At 45.0% G+C, this 27144-nt stretch overlaps 1 protein-coding gene across 1 annotated transcript in view; it reads left to right on the top strand.

Annotated features, from left to right (window-relative positions):
* NWD2 (NACHT and WD repeat domain containing 2) overlaps positions 1 to 27144 on the top strand; it is an 81825-nt gene that overhangs the window by 39733 nt on the left and 14948 nt on the right. The window contains exons 2-4 of the mRNA XM_070949129.1: positions 8580 to 8668; positions 16736 to 16852; positions 23745 to 23948. Of these exons, the coding sequence (XP_070805230.1) occupies positions 8580 to 8668; positions 16736 to 16852; positions 23745 to 23948 (410 nt within the window). The remainder of the gene's footprint in view (positions 1 to 8579; positions 8669 to 16735; positions 16853 to 23744; positions 23949 to 27144) is intronic.

Below are 27144 nucleotides of genomic sequence, written 5' to 3'. Positions count from 1 at the left end.
AGATGAAAGCTGTCTAAAGCAGCGGAACTAATTCGGAAAAAGGACTCGTGTTCAGCCTAAAATTATCTGCCTGCTAAAGTATTGAGCGATGAAACAGCATGCTGGCATACTAATTATGACTGCACTGCTCAGCTGAAGCCCCTGATCTGTCCCAGAAGTGCAGGCAGTCCTTGACGTACGACGGTAATTGAGCCCCAAATGTCTGTTGCGAAGCGAGACATTTGTTAAGGGAACTGAGCTCCATGTTACGACTTTTCTCGCCCCGGCTGTTAAGCGAATCACTGCAGTTGGGAAGTTACTAACACGGTTGTTAAGCAAATCTGGCTTCCCCACGGAATTTGCTTGTCAGAAGGTCGCAGAAGGGGGTCATATGGCCCCAGGGACACTGCAACCGTCATAAATACGAGTCGGTTGCCAAGCGTCAGAATTTGGATCATGCAACCATGGGGGTGCCACCACGGTCGTAAGTGTGAAAAACGGTCACTTTTTCCAGTGCCGTGGTACTGGAAACTCTTTCCTTCAAATTTTATATTATTGTTTAAGTATTTTAAAAATCATACTGTACCCGTGTTTCCCTGAAAATAAGAGCCTGTCTTATATTTTTTTGAACCCCAAAATGAGTGCTTGGCCTTATTTTGGGGGAGGTCTTATTATTTTGGGGCGCGTGGAGAAAGATGGGGCTCCTCTTGCCATCTTACTTGATTTCCAGCTCTGTCTCCCTAACCCTAACCAGAGGAAATGTCGGGGACCGGCTGCACACGCGTTTAAATATTATTGGGGGCGGGGCTTATTTTAGCGCATGGGCTGAAAAGCCTGATTGGGCTTATTATCAGCGGATGTCTTATTTTAGGGGAAACAGGGTATCCATGACCAATTTTTTAATAGGTTGGGTGTAGATAGCGCACTCACCACACCTGTGGCTCTGGTCCAAAACAAAGAAAAAAAGAAATCAATAACCTTGTATTCCTGGTTGGAGAGTAAACATAAAAACTTAAGGGATGCTTTTGTGACGAGATCGAATTGTAAATAGAAGTCAAGATAATTTAGATAAAGATGTAAGTTTAAGATACAGATATTTAGAAGTAGAATTTTTGTAAAGAGGTTAAATAGGCTAGAGATACCGATGCAGAAAAATTGTTATTCGTATTGAAATTTTGATGCGTTCGTTTTTGGTTGTTTATATTTTTTGGTTTGTGTGTGTGTGTTTTTCTTGCTTTTTGTGTGTGTGTATTATGTTTCTTTTTGTACTGTGTATTTTAATCTTTGGAAATTTAATAAATATTTTTTTTAAAAAAAAAAGAAATGAATAACCTTGTTTTGAATTTTCGCCGTTCTGTGAGGAGAAAGATACAAAAATATCTGGAGATTTGTATTATAATACAAACTCTTGATACAACCGAGGCCCGTGGAAAGTTATTCTGGATTAAGACAGGATATTTTTATATATTTGTTCCTCTTTTTTTTTTTGCCTACAATCCATAACGCTGGCTCAGCCTCTTTAAACAAGCAGGAATAATATGTCTGGATTCATATTTATAGCCCTAAATATTACATTCCAATAAATAAGATCATGGTGCCAGACTATGAATGTGCAATCATATAATCATTAGGACTTCAAAAGAAAGAAACAGTTGTTATTTTGGTCTGCGTTTTTATAGATTTTATCTTTAGTACAGGCTGGTACTTAATTCATACGATTCAAAAAAATAACTTTTTTCTTTCCACGTTAGCAACGAGAAAAGAACGCTATTTGGCTTCTCAAAAGGCAGATATTTAAGAAGCTCTTTCCACATTGAAAATGAAAAATTAATGGTTTTATTTCGTTGCGAAGTAGACTCATTTGCTAGCGATTGCACCTTGAAAAGGGGGAGGGTTTGATAAATTTATACAATTAAATTAGATGACCTGTCGGTCATCCTAATTAATTTATTCCTTCTTATTTATCGTTGCTGTCTTTTCCAACACTCCGATATATGGAGGTACATGGTAAAACAAGTTTTGCATGGTAAAACAAGTTGGCCTTTTGAAATGCACTCTGTATTATGCACGCTGAATTTCACACTTATTCGAGTAAAAATAAATTTCCATAATTAAGCCAAAATAGGTCTTCTCATTCTTTGAATTGGTTTTCCTGAATAATTGCATTCATTGGAACTTTACGATAGTTCAACTTTAGTTCCAAGGCTGAGAAATTCCAGGTATACAAGAATAGAACAAGTCAGATGCTGAACTCTATAACTGGTTAATTTTCAGTCTTGTCTCCTCCATTTAATCGAATTACGGCAGTTCTATAGACTAGGTCAGGAGTCAGCAACCCGCAGCTCTGGAGCCGCATGTGGCTCTTTCATCTCTCTGTTGCGGCTCTCTATCGCCGATCGGTGCCACAATTTTGAGAGGATCTTCTGTTTGTGGGGGGGAAGCAGGTGCACCAGGAGGAGACTCTATGGCAAGGGGCGGGTTTTCCGGTCGGCTCCATATTTGATAGGGCTTTTAGTTAGGACAGGTAGAGGAAAAAGGACACCGTGCTGTGAGAAGACTCTATGGTGGGGAAACTGGACTTCCGGTCAGCTCCAGAATTGAACGGGGGGCTTCTGGGTAGGACCTTGTGGCTCCCGGTGTTTTCTTTTCTGTGGGAAATGAGTCCAAATGGCTCTTTGAGTGCTTAAAGTTGCTGACGGCTGGACTAGGTGAAATTATTGGCTTAATGCCAGTAACTGTGAGAGGGATTTTGGCATCCTCACTTAAATATGAGCCAGAAGTATGATGCAGCTGCCAAAAAAGCCAATGCAATCCTAGGCTATATTAACAGACGGATAGAATCAAGATCACATGAAGTTCTAGTACTGCTTTACAAAGCCTTAGTAAGACCACACTTGGAACTCTGCATTCGGTTCTGGTCATCACAATATGGAAAAGATGTTGAGACTCTGGAAAGAGTGCAGAGAAGAGCAACTAAAACGATTAGGGGGATGGAGGCGAAAACATATGAAGAATGGTTACAGGAACTGGGTGTGTGTGTTTACTCTAGAGAAATGAAGGACTAGGGGAGACATGATAGCACTCTTCCAATTTTTGAAGGGCTCCTACAAAGAAGAATGGGTCAACCTATTCTCCAAAGCACCAAAAGACAACATAAGTGTCAGTTTTCGAGGTCGTCTCAAATAAATTGCATTTCAAAGTCTTTGAAGAAAACTCCCATTTATTTAGCACGACATTCTAACTCCGACTGCATCGCAGCCAACACTGACTTCCAGACCCAAAACCCTCCCTTTCCATTCCCCACTCCCCTGCACTCATTGGCCATCTTCCAAGTCACTCTACCCCTAATCTACTGCTCCAGCTCAAAGGAATTTCCCCCCTCCCCTCCCATCTCCTAGGGGATATTATCTCCAGGGAAAATAAGTAGGTGAAAAGTCAAACGTCCCTTTCCAGACGCCTCCGCTTCTCCTTCTTATGTCAGCACTAGAGTAAATGCAGCTTGAAGTGCTGACAATAAGAAGCAATGGATGGAAACTAAATAAGGAGAGAAGCAACCTAGAACTAAGAAGGAATTTCCTGACAATGAGAACAATTAATCAGTGGAATGGCTTGCCTCCAGAAGTTGGGGGTGCTCCATCACTGGAGGCTTTCAAGAAGATACTGGACAACCATTTGTCTGAAATGATATAGGGCAGGGGTCTGCAATGTTAAATACTCAAAGAGCCATTTGGATCTGTTTCCCACAGAAAAGAAAACACCGGGAGCCACAATACCTAGGTGGGCGTGGCCAACTCGATGTCACTCACTTCCACCAGTCACATGACCCCCCCTAGCCACGTCTACCCAGCCGGTCATTAGGGCAGAGAACCAGTTGTTAAAAAACATCAGGAACCACAAAATCATTTTGACATCTCTCACAATCCCCTCCTTCCTTCCTTCCCTCCCTCTCTTCCTCCTCTCTCCCTCTCTCTCTGTATCTCTCTATATCTCTCTCTCTCTCTCCCCCTCTCTCTGTATCACTCTGTCTCTGCCCTGGCCGCTTCTCCATCCCCCCCACTGTCACCCTTACCTTCTCAGGCCAGGCGAGGAGTGACTGGGAGAGGAGGGCGAGGGGCGGGGCCAGCCAGTGATGGGATCACTTGACAGGGAGCCACAGCAGAGGGCCCAAAGAGCCACATGCGGCTCCAGAGCCGCAGTTTGCTGACTCCTGGTATAGCAGGAACCTGCAGAATTTGCACCAGAAGACCTCCGAGCTTCCATCTCTGTTATTCTATGTTTTCTGTTTGTTGTTAACTGCAATGGGTAAACGACCTCTGATCATCCGGAGCTTTTGAGCTCCGAAGAAAGCTGCTTCAGTTTTGCCGTTAATTGACTTAATAGCCCATTCAAACATTGGAAGTAATTGAGCATGGAAACACTATTTTTAGCGGAAACCACAGGATATAGCTAAAGCAGTGACTGATCTCTGAACCGACATAAAAGAAGGCCGACTTACCTTCTTTAAATATCGCAAACTTTAATCATGGAGGAAAAAAGTTCAACACAAGTCTTTGTTGCTGCTTTGAGGGTAAATTGTGCCGTTTTACACATCGGAGTAGAAAGGACATCATCAGTTAAATTGGAAAAAAAAAGTTTTAACTCTTAATTTATGGTTAAAACAATTTGCTTGGCACTCAAAGCATTGGATTTCTCATCCAGTTTTAAAATCATTTAAAAATCCGGGGTTTAAGTCTCTTTCCATCTCGCTACAGGTAGTCCTCGACTTATACGACCACAGTTGAGCCCAAAATGTATGTTGCTAAATGAGACATTTGTTAAAGGGAGTTTTGCCCCATTTCACCACCTTGCTTGCCACAGTTGTTAAATGAATCACAACCATTGTTAAGTTAGTAACATGGTTATTAAGTGAATCTGCCCTCCCTATTGGCTTTGCTTGTCAGACCATCACAAAAGGGGATGACGTGACCCCTGAATATTGCAACCGTCATAAATATGACTCAGTTGCCAAACATCCCAGTTTTGATCACGTGAGCATGGGGTTGCTACAAGGGGTCATAAGTGTATAAAATGGCCGTAAGTCACTTTTTTTGACTGCCGTTGTACGGTCTCTAAATGAAGTGTTGTAAGTCAAGGACTATCTCTATAGAAAATGGGTTTAAAGACTAGAGGCCAGTGGTGGGCTGCTGCCGGTTCGGGTGAACCGGTAGTTCCAACAATCAGCTGGCCCCACCCACTGGGCTCTGCCCTATTCTGTCCTATATTTCCTTCTTTCTGGATCAGCTGATTGGCGCGGCACAGCTGATTTCGATGCCTCCACTGTTCTATTTACCGGGGCTGCCTTAGAAGGTAAGCAGCTGAGCTTCAAATTGCTGTGTTTTGAACGCCGTGCGCAGGTGCCTTAGGCGTGCGTTCACAGAGCAGGTTGTTAAACTGGTTGCAGCCCACCACTGCTAGAGACCAGGGTTGAAATGTAAAATTTGTTACTACCGGTTCTGTGGGCGTGGCTTGAGGGGGGGTAATGTGACTGGGTGGGCATGGCCAACTTTTTTTTTAAAAAAAAAAAACTTTTCAAAGCATTTTTTCTAATGCTTTGAAAAGCCTCTGCCGATCAGGCAACTCAGCTGGGATCGTCAGAGAGGCTTTTTAAAAAATACCTCTCTGCTGATCAGGCAACTCAGCTGGGATCGTCAGAGACTTTTCAAAGCATTTTTTTTTTACCACCTCTTTGGCCAAGAGGTTGCAGAAAAAAATGCTTTGAAAAGCCTCTGACCATCCCAGCTGAGCCACGCGATCATGAGAGGCTTTTTTTTTACTTTTAAAAGCATTTTTTCGTCAGAAGAGAGGTTGTAGAAAAAATGCTTTTAAAAGTAAAAAAAAAAAGCCTCTGATAATCGTGCGGCTCAGCTGGGCATGGGGGGGGGGGAACGGCACAGGGATTTTTGCTACCGGTTCTCCGAACCACCCGCCGCCATCGCTACCGGATCAGGCGATCCGGTCCGAACCGGTTGCAGCCCACCACTGCTAGAGACCTTATGAAATTAAAATATTATAATGCTGTTGTAGGACCGAGTGTACTAGATATTGAATAACAACCTACATTCACAGATGCTAATGGATTCGGCTTTAAAGTTACATTCCGAATTCTCTGAATGAAAGTCAGGTTTTAATGGTGTTCCTGAGTTCGGTGGAAAAACTCATCCAGCAGAAGAGAATATTTATAGCTCAGGGTTCAACTGTGCACTCTGAGTTTGATTGCTTTTGCCTTTCTAAAAACCCACTTAGGAAAGAAAGAAAGAAAAACAGGAGTCACCTGCAAAATACAGTAACAGCCACTTTGTAGGACCAGTCGTCATTTAATGGTGCTTTTACTGCACAGTTCTGATCTTTGTTGATGTAGGCTGCAGAATATTTGTTTTCCAAGTGTCTGTGGAGATACTCCATCATCCAGGTCATAGTTGCCCCAAAGGGTTTTTTTTTCTGGACTGGACTTTCTGGTTTTTCTTTGGTCTCTTCTCATCCAAGAAGCTTCTTCCGTTCCGACTATCGTGTTTCCCCGAAAATAGGACATGTCCCAAAAATAAGGCCAAGCCTGATTTTTGGGGTGGGCCTAAATATACGCCCTCCCCTGAAAATAAGCTCCCCCCCTCTCTCTCTCTCTCTCTCTCTCTCTCTCTCTCTCTCTCTCTCTCTCTCTCACACACACACACACACACACACACACAGAGGTCACTCACACCCCCAAACCTCCCAAGGCAGCCACATCCCTGTGAACTCCTGTGCCCCCCGCCCCTTTCGCCGCCCGTGGCACCGACCATAGACCTCGAGCGCCTGCTCCTGCACCATGGTGGCAGCCCGCCTGCTCTCGCCTCCATGTCCAGGTGCCGCGTCCTCATAGCCCACTCTACTGAGTGTCCACCACAGCAGTCCCAGCGCAAGCATCACCGCCCCGGGGCTTCCTTTGCAGGGCGGCCACTGGTGGTAGAGAGGCCTCCATGCAGAGCGGGCAGTCACGGAGGACTACAACGGCAGTCCTGCTGCGTCCCACAGCTGGGCGCAGGTCTCGGCGGGGATGGCTGAGGTGCTGCAGGTGTTGCTGCTGCTACTGCCGCCGCCTGCGGAGGCCCGGAGGCCCCCTGTGGCCAAGCTCAGCCGCGGGCGAGGAGTGTAGGCCGTGGCTGGGCCAGCTGAGCTGTGTCTGTCGGGGCTGCCCTCTGCTCAGCTGCCCGGCATCTCACTGTCGGGAGCCTAGAAAGAGTAAACTGGACCTGCGGGAGGAAAGGAGGGCAGGCAAGGGTCCTGGGCACACCTGGGGACTGAGATTTAAGGAGACATTGTGGGGAGGGAGATTTATCGGGAACAAACACTGAATTCCTGGAGTGTTGAAGTGTTGTTGCTGACATTTGAAGTTTCCTGGATTTCCTGCTTTCTTCCTGACTTCCTGGATTAATTGCCTTGCTCCTTGGCTTCCTGGACTCCTCACGGTGTTGGACTGGACTACTCGCAGCCAGAGGCTACTAGAGGGTGTGCATGTGTGATCATTTTGCTTTGGGACTTGCCAAATACATGGTAGCGTTTGGGGAAATTTGGAGCAATAAAGGAACGGTTTGAACTGCCAGTTTTCTGTGTTTCCTCTGTGCTGTGCCCTGGGTCCAGAGGTGGGTTTCAGCAGGTTCTGACCAGTTCTGCAGAACCGGTAGCGGAAATTTTGAGTAGTTCGGAGAACCGGTAAATATCACCTCTGACTGGCCCCGCCCCCACCTATTTTCTGCCTCCTGAGTCCCAGCTGATCGGGAGGAAATGGGGATTTTGCAGTAACCTTCCCCTGGATTGGGGTGGGAATGGAGATTTTACAGTATCCTTCCCCTAGAGTGGGGTGGGAATGGAGATTTTACAGTGTCCTTTCCCTGCCACGCCCACCAAGCCACACCCACAGAACCAGTAGTAAAACATTTCGAAACCCACCACTGCCCGAGTCATTCCCAGTCACCCAACTGTTCTTGTGCCAAAATAAATGCCATGAATTCAAGCTTTCCATCACCTCAATCAATGTTGGTTTATTGCAGAAATGCTCTAATTTCCAACGTGGAGACTGCTTCTGTCTCATTACAGCTTTCACAGCCTGCTTTGGTGGAGTAAGACGGCATCCTACGAAAGACAACAACCTCAGAATATCCAAGAGAGAGAGGATGAAAAAAGTAGACTGTTCAAAATATATATATATTAAATGTCACAGTGAATTATTGTCACAGTCAGAGACTCCAAGGCTTCCTTATAATGGCTTGATTGCTACTGGTCTTATCTTTCCAGAGTTACTGCTACATATATATATATGCATCCCAAATATGTGTCGTGTATAAACATTCTGCTGAATTATTGCCATAAGTGTTCAACTACATTTGGATACATGTCACAGTAAGTGTTTTCTGTTCAACAAGCTATTCCCTAGAGCACCGAATCAAGGTTTGTGCCTTACGCTTGTGTTCACAATTTTTAAAATAAGCGTTTCCTTCCCCATAAAACTACACCGAGCTATAAATACACAGTCGCAACCAATGTTATTCATTGTCGTTGTTGTTTTTTTTCTACCTCCTCGCTTACAGATACGGTTGCCGAAAGGAACGCTTTACGAGAACACGTCTATCCCAAGCTGCGGGAATTCTGCAGGGAAAACTATGGGATGGAATTTCAGGTACTGTTTCCGACGGGTCAAAATTTTAAGCCGGAATGTTCGTATGCTTGCTAAATGGAAATCTGTTAGCCGTTCGTTCCTCTGAAGCTCAGCTGATTGATTGATTTAATTAGTTTCAGAAAGCAAAACCTCTTATTAAATATTGGTTTTTGAGAGTTATTTTTTTAAACCAAAAAAAAAAAGAGAGAGAAAAGAAATAGCTCGGTTTAAAGATAAATTGATACCTGGGATAAAACTGCAATTCGAGGTATGGTTGCCATTAACCTTACTGGATTTCTATGTACCGACCAGTGTGACCCATTTTGCCTTTCTTAATTCAGAATTGATTCTGTATCTTTACTTGACAATTCCCCCCCCCCCCTAAACCTTAACAAGGCTACTGCCAAATGGGATTAAATCATAGCCTTTTCCTCAGGGAATTCTTGAAACTACCATTTTTGCAAGACTGGAAGAGATCTTTACTCATTTTTTCCCCCAAAAGAATAACTCCCAGAAAATTAGAATAGAATAGAATAGAATAGAATAGAATAGAATAGAATAGAATAGAATAGAATAGAATAGAATAGAATAGAATAAACAGAGTTGGAAGGGACCTTGGAGGTCTTCTAGTCCAACCCCCTGCTTAGGCAGGAAACCCTATATTTATTTTATTTATTTATTATTCATATTTCTATGCCGCCCACTCTCCGAGGACTCTGGGTGGCTTACACCAAAGACAGTATACTAAATAGCATATTGCCCCCAACAATCTGGGTCCTCATTTTACCCACCTCGGAAGGATGGAAGGCTGAGTCCACCTTGAGCCTGGTGAGATTTGATCCGCTGATCTGCTGAACTAGCAGTCAGCTGAAGTAGCTGCAGTACTGCACTCTAACCACTGCGCCACCTCTGCTGTATAGAGCAGTGATGGCTATCCTTTTTGCCGTCGCCTCCCCCTCCCCGGTGCATGCGCATGTGACCTCCCCCCGCACTCCCCCTACTTTTGGCACATGATGGTCCGGTGGACCCGGTAGGCCCGTTTTTCACCCTCCGCAGGCTCCAGAGGCTTTCTTGGAATCTGGGGAGGGCAAAAACAGCCTTCCCCACTCTCCAGAGGCTGTCTGGAGGCTGGAAACGGTCCGTTTGCTGACTTCCGGTGGGACTTAGAAAGCCTCTGGAGCCTGTGGGGAGAGGAAAAATATCCTTCCCACAGGAGTGGGGAGGGAATGGGGATTTTGCAGTATCCTTCCCCTGGAGTGGGGTGGGAATGGAGATTTTGCAGTATCCTTCCCCTGCCATGCCCACCAAGTCACACCATGCCCACCAAGCCACGCCCACAGAACCAGTAGTAAAAAAATTTGGATTTCACCACTGGCGTGTGCCTAACACACTTCCTCGCAGCATTCAAAATACAACAATTTGAAGCTCAGCTGCTTACCTTCTAAGGCAGCCCTGGTAAGAAGAACAGTGGAGGCACGGAAATCAGCTGTGCCGTGCGAATCAGCTGAGCCAGAAAGAAGGAAATAAAGGACAGGATTGGGCAGGTGCGGGTGGGTGGGGCCAGCTGATTGTCAGAGCTACCGGTTCGCCCAAACCAATCCTAACCAGCTGAATAGCACCTCTGGTATAATGGTACAATAATGGCCATTGGATTTGCGGACTTCCCCAAGAATTGCCTTCTGTTGGTTTTCTTCTGCGACAAAGGATAGCATGCCGACAACATTCGTTTGTGGGTTGCAATGCTAAATGCACACCCACCTAATCAATATGTGAGCACGAGTGTTGTGTTTTGGCTGCTGTCTCCATGGCACTAACTTAAAAATCACCGTCACAGCCGGAAGATACTGTCTGGTATTAAGTCTAGGGGACATTTGTGTAGCCTCACAAAACGAAACAGCCATGCGGCACCTTCAGATTTCACAGCCAAGGGTAATCATGTGCCATTATTGTTTGATCCATTTTTGTCTGGCTCACTCCACCGTTTTAGTCTCACCTTCGAATCGGAATTGTCCTTTAACTTAAAAAGTGGTGTCTCGTTGCTCTTGTGATGCCCATTGGTGGAGTTGCGTGTGCTGTGAAATTGCTAGCATTATGATTATTCACCACGTCTCAGCAGAGGTGGTATTCAGCCGGTTCGGATCGGTTCAGGTGAACCGGTAGCGGAAATTTTAACTGGTTCGCCGAACCGACAAATACCACCTCTGACTAGCTCTGCCTCTGCCCGCCCGGTCGCCGCTCACCCCTACCCAGTTGCTGCTTGCCTGCTCCGCCCTCCTGCTCGCCCCACCCTGCCCTATATATGTTGCCTTTGCCACGTGGCCTAGCTAATCACCTCGCCTCCGCGCCTCGCCCGCTCTGCTCACCAAAGGTAAGCAAGCTGCCCGTTCGCCCATTCACCTCGGGTCGGGGGCCCAGGAACATGCCATTCCCCAGGACCCCAGAGCCTCTGCCCTCTCACCTCAGCTGGGTCGGGGAACAAGCCATTCCTCGGCTCTCCCCTTTCCCAGGAGCCTTCGCCCACTCGCTGTTTGTCTTGGCCAGGTCAGGGAATGTACCATTCCCTGGCTCTGGCCTTCCCCAGGGCTTCCACCCACTTGCCGCCTACTCACCCTCTGCCTCAAGTCAGGGGACGTGACAGTCCCTGGCTCTGGCCTTCTCCGGGGCCTCCACCGGACTGTGCTTCAGGTTTAGCCCAGGTCAGTTATGCATGCCAATCTGTCTGCCGGCGTCAAATCATCACAATTTTAGCAACAGAGACTCCTGATTCCAATCTCATCCAAGGCTAAGAGGAGCAATATTGACAGCTTATGTACAAAAGAGGCTGTTTTTGCATAATTTGACACACAACTGTGAGGGGGAATAGAAGAGGGATGAGAGGAGTAATTGGGATATGTTTTCTTTTTAATGCAGCAATTTGTGCGCACACTCAATCAGGCATCAAATCACTTCAGTTCAGTGGTCAAAAATGTTGAAGAGCCATGATGTGATTACGCCTGGCACATGAAAAATCAGAAGTAGGACAGCAATATGCCAGTTTATGCTAAAGGCAGGTCTTTCTTTTGTAATTTCTTTTATTTTTATTTATTTTTTGAAGGTCAACTGGTTTTTCGAGTTTCAGAAAGCAAAGCTGCCGAGCCCGAATTTGACATACATGTAGCCATTTTATTTAGCTCTTTCGCATACTCACTTATTCCTTTTCTTTCTCTTTCCTATGTAAGGGGTTTTTTTCGGGCTCACCACATTCTTAAGGTGGGGGGGAAGGAGATAATAGAGTAGAGTAGGGTAGGGTAGGGTAGGGTAGGGTGGAGTGGAGAGTGGAGTGGAGTGGAGTGGAGTGGAGTGGAGTGGAGTGGAGTGGAGTGGAGTGGAGTGGAGTGGAATGGAATGGAATGGAACGGAATGGAACGGAACGGAACGGAACGGAACGGAATAGAATTCTTTATTGGCCAAGCCAACACACAAGGAATTTGTCTTTGGTGCATACGCTCTCAGTGTACCTAAAATAAAAGATACGTTCGTCAAGAATCATAAGGTACAACACTTAATGATAGTCATAGGGAACAAATAAGAAATCAAATCATATTAGGAAACAGTCAATATAAACCATAAGGATACAAGCAACAAGGTTACAGTCATACAATCATAAGTGGGAGAAGATGGGTGATAGGAACTATGAGAAGAGAAATAGTAGTGCAGACTTAGTGAATAGCTTGACAGTGTTGAGGGAAATATTTGTTTAGAAGAGTGATGGCGTTCGGGGAAAAACTGTCCTTGAGTCTAGTTGTTCTGGTGTGCAGTGCTCTATAGCGTCCTTTTGAGGGTAGAAGTTGAAATAATTTATGTCAAGGATGTGAGGGGTCTGTAGATACTTTCACAGCCCTCTTTTTGACTCGTGCAGTATACAGGTCCTCCATGGAAGGCAGGTTGGTAGCCATTGTTTTTTCTGCAGTTCTAATGATCCTCTGAAGTCTGTGTCTGTCTTGTTGGGTTGCAGAACTAAACCAGATAGTGAGGATTTTTTTGGCTAGGTGACTTTCTTTCCCGTGGGAACGGAGGCTGCTCCTGGTGAGAATGGAAGATGGAGTTTGACGACATCGGGAAATGGGGATTGAGTGTTTACTGGAGAATGTGACTTTTGAGGGATGTTTCTAACTTGCAATATTATGTGGTGTAATTCCGATTTGTGTCAGATCCAGAATTACAACAATCAACTTTGCCAATTTGATTCTTACTTAAATAAAAGAAAATTTGTTTTGGAAGATGGACTTGGCTTTTTTTAAAAAAAAAATTGAATGGGTTTCATCACTTGGAAACCTGGCAAAAGCCTTATGTTAAATACTGACTCTTGAGAGTTGTTGATGTTTTTTTTTTTTTTTTAAGAAATAGTTCGGTTTAAAGATAAATTGATACCTAGGATAAAACTGCTGTTTGAGGTACAGTTGCCATTAACCTTATTGGATTTCTATGTACCAACCAGTGTGGGACCTTTCTGAATTCAGAATTGACTCCGTATCTTGGCTTGACATTTTTTTCCCCCCATAAACCAGGGATCAGCAACCTGTGGCTCTGGAGCCGCATGTGGCTCTTTCATCCCTCTGCTGCAGCTCCCTGTCGCAGGCCAGCGCTACAATTTTGAGAGGAGCTTCCAGTTGGGGGGGGGGCATGGAGTGCTAGGAGGAGACTCTATGGCAAGGGGCAGATTTTCCAGTCGGCTCCACAGTTGATGGGTTTATGGTTAGGAAAAGTAGAGGAAAAAGGACACCGCACTAGGAGGAGACTCTATGGTGGGGGAACCAGACTTCCGGTCGGCTCCAGAATTGTCCGGTTAGGACATTTGTGGCTCTTTGAGGGTTTAAGGTTGCTGACCCCTGCCCTAAATCTTAACAAGGTTTTAGTGGCTACTGCCAAACGGGATTAAGTCACAGCCTTTTCCTCAGGGAATTCTCACAACCACCATTTTTGCAAGAAGGTCTTTACTCGTTTTTCTTTTTCCCCCAAAAAATAACTCCCAGGATTTATTAGAGTAGGGGTGTCAAACTCAAGGCCGTGGGCCGGATCCGGCTCACGGGGGTACTTAGATCTGGCCTGCGGGGCCACCCTGGAAAGAGCAAAGGACTGGCCCCGTTTTTGGTTGAGGCCCTCCCAGGCCCTATTTTCAGCTGCAACAACATCCTGCAGCTCTCTGCCAGTGAAAATGGATCTCGGGGGGGGGATGCATGTACTCCCCCCCCAAACTCCGTTTTCGCTGGCAGAGGGGTAGCAAAACAAACTAAAAACAAAGCAAAAGGAAAAACATTTCCCCTTTTGCATTTAAGCATGCAAGAAGGGACAGGAAAGAAGAAAGAAAAAGAAAAAGGAGGAAAGATGGGAGGAGAGCAAGGAAGGAAAAATAAGGAAAGAGGAGAAGGAAGAGGGAAGGAAAAGGAAAGAAGGAAGGAAGGAAGGAAGGAAGGAAGGAAGGAAGGAAGGAAGAAAGGAAAGAAAGAAAGAAGGAAGGAAATAAATTATAATGAGAGTGAGGGAGAGTCTCAGGGAAGTCCTTCTTTAGCACTTGGCCACCTCAGGTGTCCCCTACAAGAGTGACGTCGAACAGGCCACACCCACCATGACTATGGCCACCATGGCCACGCCCACAGCCCTCTGAGGTAATGAGCGCAAGGGAGAGTCTGAGGGAAGCGCTGCCTTAGCACCTGGCCACCACAGGTATTCCCGATACAGGTGATGTTGAGCTGGCCACGCCCACCCCCTGAGGTCAAATACAACCCTGATGCAGCCTTCAACGAAATCGGGTTTGACACCTCGAAAAGGTGAGGCGCCGGTGCCCCGGACAGCTGGTCTTTGCACCAGAAACAGGGAGACCATCTTCTCTTGCGGTTTTCAGGGGGCGCGCACACGCTCCCGTTTCGGCACACGGTGCCGAAAAGGTTTGCCAACACTGGTTTATTACATCTTGGAGCAAGTTCCATTCAATTCAGTAAGAGCTCTTTTTTTTTTTTTCTCTCAGTGGACATATATAGAATTAAACTGTTAAAACATTACAGAAGTGACAGAAGGCTCGCTGTACGTGTTTCAAATCTATTCCTAAGTGAAATGTTTCCTTTCGTGACTCATTTATTAGGACATTGTGAGCATCCAATAAATGATAACACAACGCAGGCACTTTAATGCTGTTAAGCTCTCCATTCATAGTCTATATTTGTCATGTTTCCACTTGTAGCTCAAGGAGCACTAGTTCCTACCCCCTAAAAACCTTTTGGATTGCTCTCACATTGTGTCCAAACGTCTCAAGTAGCTGATCAGAAAGGTCGGCAGTTCGGCGGTTCGAATCCCTAGTGCCGCGTAACGGGGTGAGCTCCCGTTCCTTGTCCCAGCTTCTGCCAACCTAGCAGTTCGAAAGCAAGTAGAAAAATAGGGACCGCCTTTGGTGGGAAGGGAACAGTGTTCCGTGCGCCTTTGGCGTTGAGTCATGCCGGCCACATGACCACGGAGACGTCTTCGGACAGTGCTGGCTCTTCGGCTTTGAAACGGAGATGAGCACCGCCCTCTAGAGTCAGGAACGACTAGCACATATGTGTGAGGGGAACCTTTACCTTTACCTTTTAAGCCTCCTTGAGTCGCCATAATATAAAATTTCCAAATCAATAAATAAATTATCATAATTCCAGGCTCAGTTACGGTCGTAAGTCAAGGACTATCTGTAACATGCTTCTATCCACGTGAGGTAAAAATGAAATCACACTGTATTACTTCATTTCTTTAAATAAACATATCGGGGTTTGCTTTTTCTTTTTTTCTGTTTTTCTGTTTTTCTCCCCTCCTCCGTGTGAGGGCTTACATCTAAGATTATTCAGACTGGCTCTGTAGGCAGAAAAGAAAATGTGAACAATTAAAACATCTGCTATTTTAAAGGCTCAGTATTATGGCAACCCAAACAACAAAATATGAAATATTTTAAAAATAGTACTGTGAATACATGACTAGCGCTCGTTGTTACAAGACCAAGTTAGATAATTCTTATGACGATTGGCTCGGCGTACAGAGAATCTCTAGATTATGGGTGTCAAACTCACCGTGTCATGTGACGAATCGCGATGTTTTTTTTCCCTTCACGGAGCCGGGGTGGGCGTGGCCTGCTGGTGAGGCATCCAACCCACGGGCCACCATTGACACCCCTGCTCTAGATCATTAGGGAAAGGGGTTCATTATTCCTATCACAATACACAACATCCTTGCTGTCCTCCACGGTACCCCAAGAATAAAGAATAAAATGGGGCTGTACAGAGTCACTGTCAGACCTGCCCCAGTCTGATCCCTTAGGGAAGAAAGACTCTCGACTCCATTTGGTTGAAGCGAAAGGTATTTTTGCTAAGAGATGCTCATTGCAGTAGAGTCAGGCAGAATCTAAAGTTCCCGAACATCAATACTGAACTAACCCCTTGGTTCCCCCCCAGCCTTCCTCCCATGGTCCGTCCATGTGTAGCCAATCCAGCACCGCCGAGATGTTTTGGGAAACTCCGGGAGGGTTAGGCTGGGGAAATTCCAGTCTCAGATTAAACAGCCTTGAAGATGCCAGGCACAGCCAGATTCCCAAATGCTCGGTTCTTCCTCAAATGTCAATCCCCACTCCCAATTTCCCACCGTAGAGCAGAGGTGAAATCCAGCAGGTTCTGACAGGTTCTGGAGAACCGGTAGCGGAAATTTTGAGCATTTCGGAGAACCGGTAGCGGAAATTTTGAGTAGTTCAGAGAACCGGCAAATACCACCTCTGGCTGGCCCCAGAGTGGAGTGGGAATGGAGATTTTGCAATATCCTTCCCCTGCCATGCCCAACAAGCCACACCATGCCCAACAAGCCATGCCCACAGAACCTGTAGTAAAAAAATTTGGATTTCACCACTGGGAGTGGCCCTAAGTGTTGTCAAAATTGATTCTTTGCTACTGTCATAAATACATGAAGTGAAACCCCAGGTCCTTAAACTATTGCCTTTAGTGTGTTGTTTTTTTTTCAAAATGTTGAGTCACAGACTGATTTACTATTCATGACTAATACTACATATATCTATGATAATATTATTGGTTGGCTTTCTAGGTCATTGATCTCTACTGGGGAGTGGAGCCAGAAGAATGGGACAACCCAGATCTCCAAAAGACACGTATGAGGCTCTTAGAAGACTGCCTGAAAACATCAGCAGGTCCATGTTTTGTTGTGGGTATAAAATAAAGTTTTACTTAATTAATCTAGTTTTGTTTTTTTTTAATGGAGGGGTGGCCTTTTCTTAAGGATGCATATTTAACGTAAGATCTCCTCAGAGATTTAGTTGTTGTTGTGGGGCAGATTCCAGAGATGCCTCTGAATATTTCGTATAATATTTCATCATCATCATCATCATTTCTACATTGCTGAGCAGAGGATGGGCAGATTGGGTTAAGAACTGATTTGTCTAACACATCTGATACATTCATGTTTAGAATGACATCTCAGAAATAATATTAGTCTAATATGTTTGTTCCCCTTCATTTATTTTATTTTATTTTATTTTATTATTATCTCATATTATTATATTATTTCATTTTATTATTATTATATTATACCGTATCATATTATTGTGATGTGATGTGATGGGGTGTTACGTTATTATTTCATTTTTATATTATATTATATTATATTATTGTCAGCATTCTGATGCTGCCATAAAAAGACGAGGCTTGACTTTTCACCTACTTATTTTCTCTGTAGATAATATCCCCTAGGAGATGGGATGGGAGGGGAGAAACATTCCTGTAGGGTGAGGTCAGAAGCTGGGGAGACTGACTTGGAAGATGGCCAATGAGAAGATAAGAATTGGGGAACGGAAAGGGAAGGGTTTGGGGGTCAGAGGGCTAGTATCGGCTACGACGAAGTCGGGGCCAGATCTGTCGTACTCAATAAATGGAATATTTCAGCAAAGATTAATTGTTTGGGAGTGCAATTTATTTGAGATGACATTGAAACCTGACTATTATATTATATTATATTATATTATATTATATTATATTATATTATATTATATTATATTATTATTATATTATTAAATATTATATTATTATATTATTAAATATTATATTATTATATTATTAAATATTATTAAATATTATTTCATTATATTATATTATTTCATTATATTATATTCTTATTATATTATTAAATATTATATTATTAAATATTATATTAAGCATATCATAATCAATGCTGGCCCACTCATCAGAGTACTGATGATGTTAGCTAGTTGGGTAATGAAACGCCTGCAAGAAAAGCACCAAGCTCAGAGAGAACCTAGGATTCCACAGTCCTCCTCTTCACAAACACAACTCCCTTCTAGCACTGATGATATTAGCTAGTTGGGTAATGAAACGCCCGCAAGAAAAGCACCAAGCTCAGGGAGCACCAAGGACCCCACAGTTCAACCCTGAGCTACGATTATTCTCTTCTATTCCAAGATATTTCAGACAGACAGTTCCACAAAATAATTCTTTCTATAAAGTTGAAAAATCTTATCTTGTCCGTTGAACTTTCGGCAGAAAAAATCACATCCGGGGCAATTAAAATATATGCTCCTCAGCCAATTCACTGAAAATGTCTCTCTATTTTTTAAAAAAATATCCAACCGTAAAACGTCCCCTATGCTTTTACTCCTAATAGAAGGAAAGTGATTATCTTCGTTGCTGTTGGCAGTTTCTCTTTTATGCAGACATTCCATTTGCTCCTAATTGCTGGTTTTGCCAACATATTTGAACGTAGCTCATTTCTAACAATTTTCTAATCACATTTTAGATTTTAAAAGCATTGCGGTTTCATAATGCAGACTGAATTCCCAGAGAATAGTTTTTTAAAACTATTCACGTTCTTTGATAGGGTGTAAAATTGCCTCTTTTGTGTTTTAGATTGTTCGCTGGATGTGACATTTTGGATAAGGTTAAAAGCAACAGATTCCTTTTATTTAAGAAAAAGTGTGCAGCCAGACAAGATTAGGAAGAAACAGTAGTTATTGCCATTGTCCAAGAATACTGACGAACAATTAATAAAACATTTCCTTTCTCCAAGCACCCTGTTCCATAATACAGGAGGGGTTAATTTAATACAATAAAAGTTTTATTTAAAATTCATAGTGTACTACTGAAGGGGCATGCTACTAGAAAAGTAATACTGGAGGCTAAATGAAATAAACCTCTGAAGGGGAAATTACTTCCACTGCTTGTAAGTGAATAGTAACCTAAGTGTATACTGCATCTGTCAAAAGAGCCCATGCAGTTTCTTGGCTGCATCAACAGAAGAATTGCATCAGATTAACAGATTAACAGAGTTGGAAGGGACATTGCAGGTCATCTAGTCCAGTGGTCCCCAACCTTTTTATCGCCGCGGACCAATCAGCCTTTGATAATTTTACCGTGGCCCGCTGAGCGCGCGCAGGGGTGGGGGCTTTGGGCCACACGTGCGTACCTGCGCGGGGCTCTCTTCCCTGGAGCCTTTGCGCATGGCCCAGGAGCTTTTGCGCACGGCCCAGGAGCTTTTGCGCATGGCCCAGGAGCTTTTGCGCACGGCCCAGGAGCCTTTGCGCTGCAGCGTTCATGTCCCCCGGCCGCTGCGCGGCCCGGTGCCAGGTACTCCACGGCCCGGCACCGGTCCGCGGACCGGGGGTTGGGGACCACTAGTCCAACCTCCCACCCAAGAAGGAGACCCTACACCATTTCTGACAAATGGCAATCCAATCTCTTCTTAAAAGCCTCCAGTGATGAAGCTCCCACAACTTCCGAAGGCAACTTCTGTTCCACTGGTTGATTGATCTCCCTGTCGGAAAATTTCTCCTTATTTCTAGGCTGAATCTCTTCTTGTTCAGTTTCCATCCATTATTCCTTGCCTGGCCTTCAGGCGCTTTGGAAAATAGCTTGGCCCCCTCCTCACTGTGGCAGCCCCTCAAATACTGGAAGAATGCTCTCATGTCTCCCCTGGACCTTCTCTTCACTAGACTAGCCGTGCCCAGTTTCTACAACTGTTCATTGTATGTTTTAGCCTCCAGTCATCTAATCATCTTGGTTGCTCTTCTCTGCACTCTTTCTAGAGTCTCAACATCTTTTTTATAGTGTGGGGACCAAAACTGGATGCATTATTTTAGGTGTGGTCTTACTAAAGCTTTACAGAGTGGTATTAGTACCTCACTTTTTTTTTTTAAATTTGATTTATATGCCTCCCTTCTCCGGAGACTCAGGGCGGCTTACAATGCATTAAGCAATAGACTTCATCCTTTTTGTATATTTATACAAAGTCAGCTTATTGCCCCCACAAACCGGGTCCTCATTTTACCTACCTTAGAAAGGATGGAACGCTGGTGAGATTCGAACTTACAGTAATTGCAGACAGCTGGTGTTAATCACAATGCTATCAGTCTGCTGAGCCACCAGGCCCAACTTGATCTTGATTGTATCGAGATTATGAGAAGTGATAATACCACTGTACACTATGCTAGTGAGGTCATATTGTTGCATTGTTTTATTCTCTGTTGTAAGCCACCCAGAGTCCCTTGGGAGTTGGGAGGCAAAGAAATGCGACAAAATAAATAAATAAAATAAATAAATAAATATTTGGAAAATTGTCTCCAATTTTGGCTACCACAATAAAAAAATAATTAAAAAAAAAGATACTGAGGCCCTAGAAAGAGTGCAGAGAAGAACAATGTGGATGTTAGAAGGTCTGGAGACCACATCATACAATGAATTGCTGAGGGAAATAGGACGTTTAGTGTAACAAAGGACAGACATGATGGCATCTCCCAATACTTGAAGGGCTAGCCCAGAGAAATGGGCATCGATTCAGTCTCCATAGCACCTGAGGGCAGGAGAACTTTAATAACTTTATGTTATGTGGATTTCAACCTCCAGAATTCCCTAGCCAGCATGTGGCTGTCAGGTTTCGATGCTATCTCAAAATAAATGAATTTCCAAACTGCCGATCTTTAAGGAAATTTTCTCTTTATTCGAGCACAGTGATCTGATCCTGGGCCTTTCGCGGTCAGTACTGACCTTTGCCCCCCAATCCCTCCCTTTCCGATCCCCAATTCTCTGCTTCTCATTGGCTATCTTCCAAGTCACTTTCCTGATCTCTTCTTCGTCAGATCACAGGAATGTCTCCCCCCTCTCCCATCTCCGAGGAGACAGAATCTTCAAAGGGATTTAGTAGGCAAAAGTTCAAGCTTCTCCTCTCTTTATTATATGTCAGTGCTGGGACGCTGACAGTGGCAGTATACATGAACTGTCAATGGCAGGGGTGTTAAACTCAAGGCCTGGGATCCGGCCTGTGGGTTTATTAGATCTGGCCTGTAGGGCCACCTTGGAAATAGCAAAGGACTGGCTCACAGCGCCTCTGCCAGTGAAAACAGAGCTTGGGTGGGCCGCAGAGGGTTGCAGGAGGCTGTTTGCCGCTGAAAACTGAGCTCGCGAGGGCCGTGGACAGCACTCCCAAGCTCCATTTCTGCTGGTAGATGTTTGCAGGAGGCCGCCACAGCCGAAAACGGAACTCGGAAGCCCATTTTTGCTATCAGAGCGCTCAGGCCACCACAGGCACCCACGACATGAGTGACGTTGAGCTGACCACGCCCACACCCGCCCACACCCAACCCCCCCAAGTCAAACACAATGTTGATGCGGTCCTCAATGAAATCGAGTTTGACACCCTTGATCTATGGAGATTCTCAGTCATCCAGATTGTCCCAAAGGTGCTTTTTCAAGAGGCAACTGGACTTTCTTGCAGAGGTGGTATTCAGCAGGTTCTAACCAGTTCTGGAGAACCGGTAGCGGAAATTTTGAGTAGTTCGGAGAACTGGTAGTAAAAATTCTGACTGGCCCCGCCCCCATCTACTCTCTGCCTCCCGAGTCCCAGTCACTTCAGCATGAGGAGACATCGCAAACTATGCTGAAGAGGTTGGTTGCCATAGTATCATCTTCATAATATCAGTTCAGTCAGAACTAAAGAAAAGTCTTGGATGAGAAGGGAAACATCTTCAAGCAAACCCAAGAAAGCAGTGGGCATGACTTGGTGGGCGTGGCATGGCTTGGTGGGCATGGCAGGGGAATGATACTGTAAAATCTCCATTCCCTCCCCACTCCTGGGGGAAGGATATTGCAAAATCTCCATTCCCTCCCCACTCTTGGGCCAGCCAGAGATGGCATTTGCCAGTTCTCTGAACTGCTCAAAATTTCCTCTATCGGTTCTCCAGAACCTGTCAGAACCTGCTGGATTTCACCCCTGGTTCAGATTCTTGCTCAAATATGAGGTCCTGGACAAGTTAATGTTTTTGCCTTTTGCCCTAGATTCGATTTCATCTGAATGGGCTTCAAGGACACAAACTTATAAAAAAAGAAATCATTTTTTCACGTCCATAAGTCAGATGGTGTGATGTATTAAGAACGTATATGTAATTATTGGTCCAAACAGCTGTTCAACATGTTAGGTCTCACACCTGCTGGTATAAATAATCATATATTCCAATTTTCTGTTACTGTAAATACGGCGTTTCGTTTTTTAAAAAATCAAATTATTAGGTCAAATAATGCCATCTGCTGGCTGAATCTCAAAAACTAGTTTTCCAGGCCCAGGAATATGTTTTTGTACATAGTGTTTAATGTTTGAACATGGCTTTCAATTAGGGTGTGGTAGGTGGGAATATTACGATTCTTTGCAAACAGTGGAGGAATTAATAAAAATGCTACTTTGGGTTCCGTGATTCCCCTTGCATTACAACTGGCAGCTTGGAAAAGCAAGAGTTAATTCTCTTTGACTTACATCCCACGATTAGAAATTGAAAGGGGGTTAAATCGGATGAAAATAAATTTTGCTGTAGAATACAGTTAATCCTCCACGTACAACAGTTTCATTTAGTGACCGATCAAAGTTACAACCGCACTGAAAAAAAAAGTAGGGTCTCCTGCTTGGGCGGGGGGTTGGACTAGATGACCTACAGACCCCTTCCAACTCTTGTTAATCTGTTAAATCTGTCTGTTTTTCACACTTACGACCATTGCAGCATCCCATGGTTGTGTGATCAAAATTCCGACGCTTGGCAACTGACCCGTATTTATGACGGTTGCAGTGTCCCAGATCAGGTGATCCCCTTTTGAGATCTTCTGACAAGCAAAATCAATGAGGAAGCCAGATTCACTTAACAACCCTGTTACTAACTTAACTGCAGTGATTTATTTAACAAGTATGTGTTCTGCCCCAGCTCCGGATTCCCAAGGATTGTGACACACACCAACGGTCCTTATCAAAGTTATAACGTACCAAGAATAAACAAAGCAAAGGTTGGCAACCAGCCCAGAAAACAAGATACGATAAGACACTCACTCTCCAAAATGCTCTGTAATAATTACACATTGTTTCCAGCAAGAAATGACTAACTGCGTGCGACTTAAATAGGCTAAGGGAGTGGCCAATTATCCTCAAACCTTACTCATGAGGAGACCTCCTCCTCCTGAGTAGCTACTCCTGCCTTTTGGCAGCCCTGTGTGCTCGAGCATTGAGGAGAGGCTCCTCTGCTTCGCTCTCTCCACTTGAAGGAGCCTCTGGAGCTTCTGAAGGCCCTGGTTGAGTCTCTGCCTCTGGCACCCCATCCTCTTCAGCCTCCTCGCTGCCCGACGCAAGTGCCGGCTGCACAGGCTGCTGGCGCCACCCCACACCAGCCTCCTCGTCATCAGGATCAGCCACAATCCACGCAGGCCGCTGGCGGGCCACAACAGTATGGCAAGGAAGGTTGTAAAATGGGTTACAAGCTCACTTAACAAATGTCTCCCTTAACGACAGAAATGTTGGGCTCAATTGCGGTCGTTAAGTCGAAATCTACCTGTCTCTCTCACACACTCATTCTCCCCAATAGCTGTGTTTTATGGGGCATAGTTCCCCCTTTCTCTACATTGTTGAGACTAGGAAAATGAAATTTGTACTATTTCCAATTTGTTCTTGTTATTGGGCTTATTAACCTCTTGGAACAAGGAAAATGGCTGTCTAAGCTTTTATGGACAATGTCGTCGGCATTGTTCCTGAATGTTGTTCTGTGTTGTCTCCACAACAGGGTCTTTTGGGAGAAAAATACGGAAGTATCCGGATCCCGGGGGAAGTGGAATCCTCAGAATTCGAAATGATCCTGGATGCCGCTATTGAGGCCAAGCTAGAAACCAAGATTTTGGAAGAGTGCTACTGCCGGGATGAGAACGCTGTGCCCCCAACTTATTACCTCAAGCCGAAACCGGACATTCTGAAGAGCAATCCCAATATGGTAAATCTTCATGTGCTGTTGATTTAGAACAGGAGTGTCAAACTCGATTTCATTGAGGGCCGCATCAGGGTTGTGTTTGACTTCAGGGGGGAGGATGGGCATGGACAGCATGACATCACTTGTGTTGGGGGGCACCTGTGGTGGCCCGAGCGCTCTGCCAGCGAAAACGGGCTCCTGAGCTCCGTTTTCGGCTGAGACGGCCTCTTGCAACCCTCTGCCAGTGAAAACGGCGCTCAGGAGAGCCACGCACGACTCTCGTGAGCTCCATTTTCATTGACAGAGGTACCGCGAACTGGTCCTTCGCTGTTTCCAGGACAACCCCGCGGACCAGATATAAGCACCCCGCGGGTCGCATCTGCCCCCCCCCGAGGCCTTGAGTTTGACACCCCTGATTTAGGACATGTCTCTTTTTGCAGGGCAAGGGACTGAGGGCGGAGTCAAAAGAGGGATTATCTTAGAATCTCTACGTAGCCACAAGCAGACTAAATCCAACATCCCCTTGAATTCTGTTGATTCTTACTTAACTCCCAACTGGTTGCTCACCGTTACTTGAGAAGATCACAGGCTGTTTAGCAATAAACCAGCTTAATTGGATCTTCACTTATGGACCTGGACTTTCGCACCTGACATTTCTTCTGAGAATTGTAGTTCTCTGAGAAAGCTAAAAAAATTATCTGACCTCAAAATCTCAGCGGTCCTCAGCAAAGTTCCCAAGATACCTTCGTTGAAGTCATGGCAAACTGATATCCATTACAGTAAATATAAACCTAATTTGCGAGTTACATTGTCCAGATTGCTGAATGTGTGAGCACTCCGTTTTATGCTTCGCTCCCTGTCAGTGTCGATCCAACGATATAGCCCCTCTAGAGACCACAGTATCTGCAGGGTGAGCATCTTCATGCATAAAGCTGCACATGTGTTCTTCCTCTAAGCAGGAACCCCGATAAACAGAAGATGCTTCAGGAAATCAAGATTTTGTTGTTTACGTGAAATCAAGGTCTTACATTTTTGTAGCTCAAATGCAAAGCATAGATTCCATGGCTAATCTACCCTAACTTTCACACGCCTTTCCCGTATTTATTTTTCTCTCCTTCTCTCTCTTCTCTTTCTATTAAATAATCAAGACAATGCTTGTCAGGCATGAAAGACCATGAAGCTCCAATGAAGCTGATTTATTGCTATTTACACCTCCTATGAACAGGAATCTTCTCAAAAGTGAGCACCTTTGAGTTAGATAAATTAGATAAGAGTCAAGGGAATTCAAGAGGAATTGGACTTAGTTCACTTGCGGCTATGTAGGGATTCTAGGCTGCTTCCTCTTTTCTCTCCGCCCCCAGATTCTGCCCTTCTTTCTTGTACAATGTTACGGGTGTATCTAAAATACATAAAATGTTCAAAAGCCTCACTGGTTTATGGAGATGTATGCAGTGGTGGGATTCAGCCAGTTGGGGCCGGTTCAGGTGAACCAGTAGTTAAATTGTTGGCTGGCCTGGCCCTGCCCCGCCCCTTCCAGGAGTCCCCAAGCACCCCATTTTGGCTCCCAGGTAAGTGCAGGGAGGCCTACTAGGCCCAAAATGGGGCATGGGGGAGCGGCATGTCCCCTCCACCCCCCGCAGCCCATTTTTGCTCCCAAGGGGGTGCAGGAGGCCAAGTGCTGACTGTCACACCCCCTGGCCACACCCACCATGGCCCCAGCAAGCTGCCTCACAGTGAGTTGGCCACTACAAGAGGACCATAGCGAGATGTCCGAGGTTGGTTGGCCACGATGAAATGGCTGTGGTGAATTAACTGTGGTGAGATGGCCGTGGCGATTTGTCCCATTCTGTTTTTCAAAACCTCCAATGATGAAGCACCCACAGCTCAAGGAAGGAAGCTCTTCCATTGATTAATTGTTCTCACCGCCAGGAAATTTCTCCTTAGTTCTAGGTTGCTTCTCTCCTTAACAAGGGTCCACCCATTACTTCTTGACCTGTCCTCTGGTGCTTTGGAGAATAAGTCAACTGCCCCATAAGTACTGGAAAAACATCATCATGTCCTCCCTAACCCTTCTCTTCAACAGGCTGGATGTACTGGACGTAGTGAAACTACTCATTCCTTCACCTGCCCATCCAAGTTTCTTGTTTTATGTTTAGAAGTCCTTCAAGTTATCAGACCTGGGGAGGGATGGGAGATGAGGAGGAAATAACAGCATGGGAGAGTTGCCATGGATACTTTCCATCATTAAGAGTTCGTGCAAGAACCATGTCCCTCCCTGCTGATGGTTGCCATGGAGACAATATTTCAGAAAGGAAACAGATGGGGCAGGAAAGGTAGTCTACACCCCCTAGATTCGGAATCAATTTTTTCTATGGGAAAGTACTAGAAATGTACATTTTTCTTCTTAGGTACAATAAACTATGGTACATGCCCACAACACACGCATATTCTAACACAGGTAGTCCTCAACGTACGACCACCATGGAGCCCTGAATATATGTTGCTAAGCGAGAAATTTGTTCAGTGAGTTTTGCCCCGTTTTCTGACTTTTCTTGCCACGTTAGAGAAGTGAAGCGCTGCAGTGGTTAAATGAGGGACACGTTTGTTAAGCGAATCTGGCTTCCCCGTTGAAATTGGCTTGTCAGAAAGTCATGGAAAGTGGTCACGGGACAGTGATAATGCCATAAATACAGGTCAGTCAAGCCTCCGAATGTAAATCATATGGCCATGGGGTGATGTGATGGTCGTAAGTGTGAAAAATAGAAGAGAATAACAGAGTTGGAAGGGACCTTGGAGGCAAGGGTGAAATCCAACAGGTTCTGACAGGTTCTGACGAACCGGTAGCGGAAATTTTGAGCAGTTCGGAGAACTGGCAAATACCACCTCTGGCTGGCCCCAGAGTGGGGTGGGAATGGAGATTTTGCAGTATCCTTCCCCTAGGAGTCAGGAGGGAATGGGGATTTTGCAGTATTCTTCCCCTGCCACGCCCACTAAGCCACGCCCACAGAACCGGTAGTTAAAAAAAAATTGGATTTCACCACTGATCTAAAGGTTAGTTTCATTTTAACACAACTATATGGCTGGGGTAGGTGGGGCCATGGTGGGCAGAGTGCTGCTGGAGGCCAGGGAGGCCGAAAACGGGCCGTGGTGGGGGGGCACACACAGCTCCCCTGCGGCCTATTTTGGCCAGCAGAAGCACCGCGGACCAGTCCTTTGATAT

This window comes from Pituophis catenifer, unplaced genomic scaffold, assembly GCF_029215685.1.
Source record: "Pituophis catenifer annectens isolate HBS135680 unplaced genomic scaffold, rPitCat1.0.hap2 SCAF_8, whole genome shotgun sequence".
Lineage (NCBI taxonomy): Eukaryota > Metazoa > Chordata > Lepidosauria > Squamata > Colubridae > Pituophis > Pituophis catenifer.
Note: the sequence above shows the minus strand (reverse complement) of the source record. Positions and strands in the feature narration are given on the sequence as shown.